We start from the raw sequence: 11,774 nt of genomic DNA, 5'->3' as shown, positions 1-11,774 counted from the left end.
TGATGCACACGGTTTCTGAAAGTGTAATGCGAAGAAGCACAAAAACAGAACCAAAAAAAGGAAAGTACATTGAAACAAGAGGAAACAAAAGGTTACTAAATTAGTAAATTCTAATGGACAAATCATTTAAAAAAGAACTAACCAGAAAAAAATGAATGTTGATGAATAATGAGAAAGGGAAGCATGAGCATGTGCATGTGCATTCTGAGCTCTCCATTAAAACCTCTATCTCTCTCTCTGTATTATCTTGTTTTTACACTAAAGAAGTCACCTATTTTGCAACTCTATCTCCGAACCTTCCACTTTCCTATTGTATGCATTTTCGATATAAATTAGACCTCTTGACAATAGATATGTAATGATGGCGCAACTTCAAGTTCAGTTTCTTGAATGGGAAAGCAAGACAACAGAGAATATAGACTTTTCACTTTACATGTTTGTGTATATAGGTTTTGTATATCAACACACACCTAAATGACCTTGGGGTACATTGAAAACACACACACACACATATATATATATATATATAACTGGATTTCTTCAATAGTGCATCAAAACCTAAAATTGTATTGTTTGCCTAGAAATAAAACGAAATCACCAATTTAACTTCAAACTATGCAAAAAAAAAATAACTGAGAGGAAACTGAATATGAAAAAAAAAATTTAAGTAAAAGAATGAAATTGAGAATGAGAAGAAGAGCACATTGAATATTTAGAAGCAGAGTTTCCTAAAGAGGAAATGATGTTATAGCTGGTGGTTACAAGTTATGACATAAATTCCTTTTTTACATTCGCTTCTTTACATTTTTTTGTCGAGTTCACTTAACCTTCTTCTTTGCAGTTGCAGAGCAGAGTCTGTGGGTTTTTTTTTTATTAATTCTCTGTTTATTTTATTATTATTATTTTTTTTTAATCTTTTTTTTTTTGTGGGTAGACTTTTAAGTTCAGTTTGTTTTCGATGTTTCGTAATATTTCATGAGGTTTCCTCTTTTAGACAACGTTGAAATTCGGTGCCTCTCCCTTTTAAAACCATATTTTCCTTTATAAACCATCGGTTTCATTCTTTCTTTCTCTTTTCTTTTTTTTTTTCTTTCCAAAAAAAGAGAAAAAGGTAATGTAAAATAAGTTCAACATACAAACGTTAGCGTATGATTATATAAGGAACTGTAAATTGTGAAAAGACCACTCTCACTTCCTTCTATCAGTTTTTTTTACCCTTCTCCTCGTAGTCGGTACTAGTCCCACGTACAGTCAGAACAGAATATATGTATATATGTATGTGACTGTGTTATAATAATATGTTCATATCTGTTGAGTTGGTGTGAACAAATAATAATCATCTGTTCCTGCATATGCTCATTACATTCCTATTTAATTCGGCCATTAAGACTTTGATAGTCCATTTTACTGTTTATCAAGAGAAATAATGGGGGGGGGAAATATTTATTACTGTTCAGTCTATGTTTCCTGATACAGTTTTATTGATGTGTATAATTACAAAAACTAGTTAGAAAAGTAAATTTTCGAGGTTCCTACTATTTCCAAACATATAAAAACACAATGATCATACTGTTTTAATGTGCCAACCACTGATATAGCCATAGGTAAAAATGTTTAATTTAGATTTGGACATCTGTAAAAGCTTATAGTAGACAATAGACATTGATTACGTTTCCGCTATTTTACAAGTAAGATCCCAATTAGGCTAAATACACTATATCAGTTCTTAAGAATACAGTTAGGTACGGAAGACAATTTATACTAGTTTGTTTCTTATTTATTTTAAACTTTTTCATTGTAAGACTATATGTGTATTGGCGCGCAGTTCACATGGGTTTACCAGCGACCAGGGTAATTTTCATCAATAATTTTTTTTTTTTTTTTGCCAACCAATGATTAAGTTATATTCAAGTTTTTTTATCACCAACAAAAACTCAAATCAACTACAATCTTTTGTAGAGGTTACATCATTCGTAAGAAGAGGTTACATCATTCGTAAGAATTAAGAAAAAGAAAATAAAATAAAATATCGAAATAATCTTATATATTGAATTAGAGCAGAGACTATATTTTGACTTTTTTCCATAAGATAAAAAATATTACTATATCAAAGCCAACACTACAGAACCTACTCTCTTTTCACTCTTGAGATTAGAGACAGTTCAACTTCTTCTTTTTGGCAATCTTAACTATATATATTATTACTCTTTTTTATTTAGGCTAGTTAACCTTTGGCGGATCAGCTCCTAGCCTTAGCTCAAGATCCAATTCATCGTGATGACCGTTGATCTTGGAAACTCCAATGACTAAGCCTAACATCATTGGAAATCTTGAAATATCCGTCTTTGCCCTTTTCCATGACGACGATGATCCGTTGATTAGTTGCTTCTTCCGAGGATCAAACTCAGAACTCAGTAGACCGACCGATAAGTCAGTCTTGACTCCATCATTGTCATGCTCAACTCTTTTCGTAGGATTTTCTAAAACATTGTTATTACAGACATCACTTATCTCTCTCTTAGTTCCAGTAGGCTTTCTTGATTCTTCTTGGACAAGAACCTTCGATCCCACGTCAAGAACTTGTTGTGGTTGTTGTTGATGACGATCATACCCAGGAGGCGTGGCTTGGTCAGTTGATGAAGGTGATAAAGATTGTTGTTTGAGTCGAGCTCGGTCTCTTCGATGAACGTTCATGTGACCGCCTAGTGCTTGCGCCGACTTGAATTCTCTCCTGCAAAAGCTGCATGAGTAAGACCTCGGTGGCCACATGCAACCGCCTCCGCCTCCATACTCTTCAACCGCCGAAAACGCTCTCTCTTCCCCAAACGGCCAGAAGAAAGATGCGTCCGAACATGGCTTCGTCACCACCGGTCTAAGCTTCATTGACATCAAGCATTTGCCTCTCTCCATCACACACACACACGGACGCATATATATATATGTAAGATTTGTAGAAGATAACTAAGAGAGTTTTGTTTTGTTGGAGAGATGTAGATTTACACGCACGTAGACATATATAAAGAGAGACGCATATAGATATATGTGTATGTGAGTATATGGTGAAAGCATTGAATGTGAGAAAGCTACGTCGAAAACCATGAGTAAATAGGGAGAGACTTTGATGGGGAAAGGTCTCTTTTACTTTAGTTACTCGTATGTCTTCGCTCTATGTATCTAATATATTATATTTAGATATTAATTAGTTGGCGAGCTTTGATTCAATAGTAGCTAAATTAATGCCAATCGCAACTCAAATTTTCCACGAGTCTACAAAATTAATAAGTTAGAGTCGATATTTTATGCTAACCCCCTCCCTAATAATATGACAAAAACTATGGTTTAGTTTGAAATATATATATTGGAGAACAACATGTTATTAGTCAGTTTTATGGAGTCTAAAACATACACACCATCTTCGGTATGTAGCTGTGCGGTGATGACTACAGTGGACCAACTAACTAATTTATTATTTATGTTAGACAATGGAGCCGTGGGATACTGACATTAATTATGCTATCTTGTGATTTTCTACAATTATTATACAGATGATAAGTAGAGATCTTCGCCTGAAATTTAGATTATTTTTTATAAAGATGTTAACTGAAAGACTCATATGTCAAGAGATTCTACCTAGAATTTGTCTCCATATTACGGGTTTTCAGACAGTAAGAGAGAAACAAACAAAACGAGATTGGAGTACAAAGTATCCAAACTGAGGTGACTTAATTAAAACGCCAAAATATACGAAAACATACGATTATTATATAAGAAAAATGTGATAAAACGCCAAAACATAAATTTCGTTTTCGATTGTGTATTGTTTTGTGCAGTTTAGTGATTTTGTTGAGTGTATTGTATCAAAAATGTTTTGATGAGGAATCGTTACATACATATAGGACTGAAGCGAATTTTGGGCTTAAGGTGGCTTGGATGAGCCAATTAATGGGCTCCTAAGAAAATATTAGACTTTGATATTGGAGCTAAATATATTTTACGTACACTAACTAAGATGATAATTCTACACGGTCTTTTAGTACTTTAATACAAATTTGATTAAAATCCGTGTTCTAGCACGGATTGAAATTTATTTTATGTATTGTAATTTTCTATAAAATATAATTTATATGATTGTTTTTAAAAGCTTTTTGGGATAAAACATTATGCAATAAAATCATATGCTAAATATGATAGCTTGAAAAAAGACATTTATTTTGTAAGTTTTATATTGTTAATGATTTTAGATAAGTATTCGTGCTATAACACTGGTCAAATTTTATTTGATACAAAATTTTGTATATTTTATATATTAAAATAAAATTTTAATATATTGTATTAGGTTATATATGTGAAATTATTTCAACAATGTATATTCTATATCATGACTTGAATGTCATTATAAGACATAATTTTATAATTTTGGTTTTTAAAAAGCGAGTTATTATATTGTGAGTAATTTAATATATTGTTATACTTTTTGTTTTAATAAACTTGGTTTCTTGAAATTCTTTCATGTTATATTGAACATGTTCGTTAAGTTGCCGCAGCAACCACATCCTGCGACTAAAAATATAAAGGTTGCCGGAGTTTAAAACAAATTGTTGCTTCCGTTAAATCCATGAAATGAGTGGCTGCTTCCGTTAAAACAAGACGCAGTAGTAGTGTTAACTATCTCTTGTTTTTCATGGCGACACATGATACACCGGTATTCTCCGTAAAAGTAACGGCAGCGGCATTTTTCACGTTTATTTGGCCATGTTGACATTTAAATTTTGGCCGCCGGAAGGAGACGCAGCGGCAACGTTACGACAGGCTCATTGACATATTATTGACATTGCTATAACAAAACAATTTAGAGTGTTTATAGTTTCTAACTTTTATATCAAGTTTCAATATATTAAAAAAAAAATCAAAATAAATTATTTAAAGTTGATTATATTATATAAAATTATAAAATTCAACAAAAATATATATAAAAATTATAATAAAAATAAAAAAAAATTTTATCATTATCGTGATTAAGATATTAGGAATCACGATTAACTGTTATTATTTGCTTAGATTTTATTCCTTTTTGATGCTTACCAGTATTTTTTTCTGTGGACAATTAATTAGGAATATTCTGTTTATTGTTTTTGGAAACAACGTAATGTACCAATTAAATATTTGGAGGATATATTTTGGTGTCAGTAAAAAGAGAATTAAGAATATTCTGAAATTAATTGTCTAAAATCTATTAAAATTTTAATCTTCTGAAAATGAAACAGTTAGACGGGTTACACTTAACATATATCTTGTAACAAATTAATATCAATTTTTTTATAACCCATTTGTAACCTATTATTAAAATTATATATTCTACAAATTTGAAGTCGTGTACTTCCGTTTTATTAAATAGGGGATGAATTATTCGGGAGAATTATTAAAAATATGTGTAGTCTACGTTAATTTGTTAAGTAAAATGTAAAAAAAAGGAAAAAAAAAGGAGATAAATATCAAGAGATAATTATGTTAAAAAGCCAAAATATCTCATATTAAAGAAATATTACATTACATCAATTAGAACATAACCCAATGATAAACAAACATTTTTACATATAGAGAGACTTCATCATAAAAAAAGTAAAACTAAATACATATTTTTTTAATAATCCAATTTTAATTGGGGAATTAAGATCTACTTAACCCTTAGCAAATTACATATGATAAGGCGAATGATAAAAAGACCGACAAAGAAACAATACAAAAACCAGATTTATCATAACAACAAAACCATGCATGCTTTCCATCTTTTATGGGTCGATCATTTCCAGTTCGTGTCTAATTATGTGGTGCGTAATAATAATCCATGTCCTGAAGCCATGTATGATTCACGAGCGTTTCCTCTGAGTTCGTGAAGAACCCATCAAGGCAGTTTCTTCCTTCTTCATTGTAGTTCAAAAGACTCTCGTCGACGAAACTGGTCGTATCCATTGTCATCTGATTCACAAACTCCGGTATGTTGTTAAGTTGTGATCCGTTTTGATTAGAGTAAGAGAAATTCGTCATCTGTGATCCAAGAAACTCAATTTCCTCTTGCAAAGTCACCACCTAATAAACCAAACCCACGAAGCAACGAACGAGATCAGACAGACTGTTCAAAGAAAAATCAAACCTTGACTTATATATACATATCAAACAGAATCTACTCGTAAGTCTTAACTCTCAACAAGTATTACATATTATCGTAAAAAAAAAAACAAAGAGACCTGTTGATGAAGAGCGAAGATGTGAGCAACGCAGCCATAAACAGGATCACGCATGCGTGAGAGAGCCTCGTAGGGGATGGTGATCGCAGCGACGTTTCTTTGATGTACAGGCAATTGAAGCAGATGCTTCGAGACATTGCTTGCGCCGAAGACTTTGTGGACCGCTGCAAAATGGGACGATGCTTCTTCGTAGCTGAAGTAAGGCGAGAAGACGCAGTCGCGGTTGCACTTCCTCCTTAGGAACTTGCATGCTCCACAAGATGATCCGTGACCTGCCATTTTTTTTTCTTTTGCTTTTACTCTGTTTTGTTTTGTGGTTTTTGCCTTTTGTAAGATTGAGACAAATCACGTTGGTTTTTATAAGCCCCACCACTAAAAGTTATTGAAAGAACGGCAAAAGAGTTTTTGAGATAAACATCAATCACTTTTGTTATCTTTAATATTTTTTCTGTACTTAGAATAAATCAATCATTCTCATGGCTAGATGAAAGGTAAAAGTTTCATAAAAAATATAATTAAATCACAATTTTCACATAATAGTTGTGAAACGCTAATACATATGGTTTTTAGTACGTACATGTATTGTATATGGAAGTTACAGACAGATTCCCGTGGTATATGGGTATTCATAATTTAAAATTTGAATATAACTTTACAATTAAATGATATCGTCAAAACTATTATAGGTAATTACTTTGCAATATTTTTCTGTGATTTTCAACTAACAATTTAATGCTTGTCATTTTCTTAAATAAAAGCTTCTTGATTGTCATACTCCAAAATAATTATTCTTTTATTTTGTAGATTAATATCATATGTAGTATTTAACTATACATTTTTCATTTCCACCAAAAAAAAAAAAGAACCTAGACATTTTCATGATACTGTTTGGAAATTCCTTAAAGTGAGTAAATTCTTACTTTTCATGTGTTTCTAAAAATATATGGATCGTCGTTTATATATACTCAATGCATAGTTTCTATTAATGATTCAGGCAAGTGACACGGCCGCAGTATAATTTGGATGTTCTTACATATATAATGTAGGTACCGTACCTGGAATACTTGAACCGGATACGGATTGCATACATATGTACGTCTAACTTTCAGAGTGGCTACGCTTTGGTTAACTTATTTTCTTGGAGTCTGCGTCGTGGCCTACATTTTCATGCTTGTTTTGGGCAAGCACTAGTGTTATTTAATGGCCTAAAGAGCCTTTTAAATTTTCTTCAAAAGTCATTATAATAATTATGTTTTGGCGAGTTTCTGATGTGATCCGCTCGAAGTAAGATTTCAAGAAGTTGTTGCTCCTTTCTCATTTTTATTATAATGTTCAATCAATGAGCTTATTGCCTATATGGCTATATATTTTTTTTGTCTTGGAATCAAACTCTGTTTGAAATCAAAATTTAACAAGCTCGCATCTAGATGCCATGCCAGTACTGAAGCAGTTAAGTTAAAAAATATATATTTGAATTACTAATTTCGAAAATTACTGTTCGGATTAGATAAAGAGGCCATGAATCATCCCCCCCTACATCTAGGTTGTCTACTTGTCTTGATAGATCAATTATTATTATATATTAACCTACGCGCAGGATTCATTTGATATTTTTTGGTTTCATAATCAATATGTAACTGTTGTGGTTATTATAATTATAAATGGCATTTTCTTTGTTTGCCACTTATTGTATTGGGTGCGCAATATAAGAAAATGAAAAACCAAAAAGATGGCGACTATGACACCCAAGTGCTGATGATATTAAACCTACTGTTCTAAGTGCTCCCAAACCTTAATTAGTTTTTTTTTTGTAACTTTAACGCGTTGTAAAAAGACCACATTCTATTATTGCTTTTCAAAATCAGGATATTTGTTTCTAAAATCAGTTGTGGGAAACTGTACATTGCAACACATATTTGGCTTTTGGACACAGCCTTGTAGTTAAAAGAGACAGAAAAGCTAAGAGTTGATGCATTGTGGATTGGGAATCCCAATTTGGGATGAATGAGGCGTTAACGTGTTCCGAAGTAGCTACAACGTTTGTCTTTGATCACGCATGCAATCATATAACTAATGACATAATTTTAATACGAATTATAACTTTAACCTTTTATTCTGCAATTATATATGATGGTATATGTGAACGCTACGAGCCCTGTCTTCCTGTCGGTGTCATTAGCCTCGCTCGTAAATTCTACTTTTGTTAATCTTTTTTGGTTATGGTAGGTCCTAAGCGTATTGGCCAACCAGTGTCCTCCACGTGTTGTCTTAGGGACTCAATCATGAAAACATTTTTATTTTTGTATCTTCTAGAACTTCTCTAGTAGCTATAATTAAAAAAAAAAAAAAAAAAACAGCTCCATAAGTCACAAACAAAAACTGCAAATATTTTTTTTTGTGACGGGTTACGGATGGTTGAAATATTATTTGGTGTAGTCGACCCATTTTTTACAATGCGATTATTCTAATGCTTTTTGACATTTCAAATATATGGGATTATATATGGGCTATGGGTTAGTTGACCGATCTAACTGGTCAAGTCGTCGATTATTAGAAGAATAAATTGTGTATGTGTCTGAATGTCTTTATGAAGCATATGTATCGTTTGACTATAATTAATTGTATAAGCGCGCATATTTGTTCTTATATGTTTCTCAGTTCTCATGCAAGTTGTTAATTTCCAACCTAATTTCAGCTAACATAGTTACACATGAATAAGATAGATAACAATTATATTCTACAACCAAACAAAAAAAGATAGAGATCAATATTGAAAGATAAAAAAAACTCGTACCAGATCAATGTCAAAGGACTAATGAAATATGGGAACTTTTATAACTAAGGAAATAAGAGAGAAAAAAAACTTAAAAATACTTCATTTATTTTTTTATTTGAAAGTTTAATATTCCATCTTTTTTTATTGGAATAAAAATACTTCATTTAATTATTGTTGGAAGAAAAATACTTTATATTTGTATTATTGGTAAATTCATATATACGACTTAATATCTGTTAACGGGCGTGACGGAATCATTAATAGGTATTAAATTTTAATTCAAATGTTTTTAACGATATATACGGTATATTTACAAGAGATACAGATTGTGTTAGTTTGGTCTGATGGTGACTGTTGGGTTTTACCATACATCTAACGTGGGTTTGAGACATAGTAAATGCTATTTTTTTTCTTCTAGTTCACGTATACTGGAGATAAGAACCGTGGAGGAGACTGTGGCCTAGATAACGGCGGCGAAAGCCGGTTCTGAGCTCCGTCGACGGGGGAACGCTTGTTTCTTTTGCTGGTTTCGCGTTCTTATTTGGTTGTTTATTGGGGATTCTCGCAAGTTGCAGTGGAAGTTATAGGGTTTTTATATCTTCTCAAACGGTTGAATCGGAAGAGTAATCAATGTAAATCGAATTCAGGTCCTGATCCAACTCTCAAGAACTTTGATCCTCCCCAGTCTATTGATTTCAGTCTCAGCAAACAGGTGACCAGAATCTCCTTAGTTTTAAAGTTTGAGAACTAAGTTTCCCTAATTTTGAATTGAGGTTTCACTAATTTTTAGATCTCTGTGATGAAGGTGAAGAAACCAAATGAATCTATCATCGAATCGGCAATCCCATCAAACCCCAACGAAACCGGCGTTCCTTCGTCGGCGGATCTCCGAACCGGTGTTCGCGGATTAGAGGAAAAAACCAAAAAAAAAACTTGAATGTACCAGGTTTTGAACCCGAATTATGGCTAGTATACCACATAACCTTTACCAGCAGACCAAGAAAACTTTCTCTGCAGTTTTGTAAATTCGTCATATATATATACGTTAAAACACTTTAATCAAAATTTAACACCGTTAAATATTTCTGTCACGACAGTTAATGAATGTTAAGTCATGAATATTAATCTACCAATAATACAAATATAAGATATTTTTCTTCCAATAATAATTAAATGAAGTATTTTTATTCCAATAAAAAAAAATGAGTTATTAAACTTAAAAAAAAAATAGATGAAATATTCTTAAGCTTTTTTCCGTAGAAGGAAACATTATTCATTTTATTTTTAAATATTTGATAAATCAAATTGAACAACGCAAGTAAAACATAATAATTTGATGGGACGTGAAATAGGTCAAAACTGTTAAAATAGGACCGATCGATCATTCAAATAAATTACTGTATGATGTGACGGAGATGCTAAACCTGTCGATCATATATTTAAACTTCCGTATCAATGATATGGCAACCCAAAAAAAAAAAAATGTTTACACAATCTCCACACACGTACACGTCACACGTGTAACACATATGAACGTACATTCTAAATGTACCGCGCGCATAGGCGCATACATATATTAATAAGGTCAGCTACTTATTAATTATGATGTATTTAGGTGTACACGTGACCTAACTTTGGTGAGTCTGAAAAACAAGTTGGTGAAAGTTTAGCCATCAAAATGTTTCGATTCGTTGATTGTAAATCTTACGTTACGTGTAGCCTTCCATTTTTTTGTAAAGGTATTTTTAAAAAGAAGAAGTCAATAAAAAGGGAAACAGTTAACACGTACGTTAAGTTTCAGTATCTATCTTATGTGTTCATATCCTACGTATAGAAATACATTTGACTTAAGCTAATTATGAAATTGACAAAAAAATTAATGCGTTCATATATACCAAAAAAAAAGAAGAAGGGAAAAAGTTGTTGCGAAACTGATAAACTGCCATGTTATTGCATTAGAGACGAACTTAAAATCCAACCAACACCTTATATAAACGAACTTTATAATCCACTATCTTTCATATTCAAACAAATCAAAAACTCAAGAAACCACATCTCCCCAAAAAAAGCAAAGAAACAAATTAAGTTGTGATGGAGTCATCGCATTCGGTTGTGTCGGAGCTAGAAGGAACACTACTGAAAAACCCAAAACCCTTCGCTTACTTCATGCTCGTGGCTTTCGAAGCTTCAGGTCTAATCCGTTTCGCGATCCTACTGCTTCTCTGGCCCATCATAGCACTCCTCGACGTTTTGGGTTACAGAAACGGTAGCCTCAAGTTAATGATCTTTGTCGCAACGGCCGGTTTGCACAAATCAGAGATCGAATCAGTTGCTAGAGCCGTTCTTCCCAAATTTTACATGGATGATGTCAGCATGGACGCTTGGAGAGCTTTTGGTTCCTGCGAGAGGAGAATCGTTGTGACAAGAATGCCAAGAGTTATGGTAGAGAGATTCGCTAAGGACCATCTTAGAGCCGATGAGGTCATTGGTACAGAGATTATCGTGAACCGTTTCGGCTATGCCACCGGTTTGATTCAGGAGACCGATGTGGATCGATCTGTTTCCAACAATGTTGCTAACTTGTTTGTTGTTGGGAGACCTCAACTAGGTCTCGGACGACCGGTTATCTCAACTTCTCCAACTTTCCTATCGCTATGTGAGGTGAGTATATACAAGAAACACGTTAATATTTTTGTTTTAAAGAATTTAAGAAAAAGTTGACGATCATTCTTATAATTTGAATATGATAGGAG

General features: G+C 32.7%; 3 protein-coding genes across 3 annotated transcripts in view; 1 reads left to right on the top strand and 2 right to left on the bottom strand.

The window, feature by feature from the left end:
- LOC104708506 (probable transcriptional regulator RABBIT EARS) lies at nt 2,221–2,910 on the bottom strand. The gene has a single exon (XM_010425089.1). It carries the CDS (start codon nt 2,908–2,910, stop codon nt 2,221–2,223), a length of 690 nt encoding a protein of 229 aa, XP_010423391.1.
- Nucleotides 5,722–6,555, bottom strand: LOC104708505 (LOB domain-containing protein 33). Its single transcript, XM_010425088.1, has 2 exons — nt 6,246–6,555; nt 5,722–6,087 (listed from the first exon to the last, which is right to left on the bottom strand). The coding sequence occupies exons 1-2, from the start codon at nt 6,522–6,524 to the stop codon at nt 5,818–5,820; spliced, it is 549 nt and encodes a 182-aa protein (XP_010423390.1). The 5' UTR covers nt 6,525–6,555; the 3' UTR covers nt 5,722–5,817.
- The window catches only part of LOC104709920 (glycerol-3-phosphate acyltransferase 7-like), a 1,215-nt gene continuing 553 nt past the window's right edge, over nt 11,113–11,774 (top strand). Inside the window, exon 1 of the mRNA XM_010426462.1 lies at nt 11,113–11,682. Within this exon, the coding sequence (XP_010424764.1) occupies nt 11,113–11,682 (570 nt within the window). The remainder of the gene's footprint in view (nt 11,683–11,774) is intronic.

Source organism: Camelina sativa, chromosome 8 (genome assembly GCF_000633955.1).
Source record: "Camelina sativa cultivar DH55 chromosome 8, Cs, whole genome shotgun sequence".
NCBI classification, from domain to species: Eukaryota; Viridiplantae; Streptophyta; class Magnoliopsida; order Brassicales; family Brassicaceae; genus Camelina; species Camelina sativa.
This window is presented reverse-complemented; position numbering and strand designations above follow the sequence as displayed.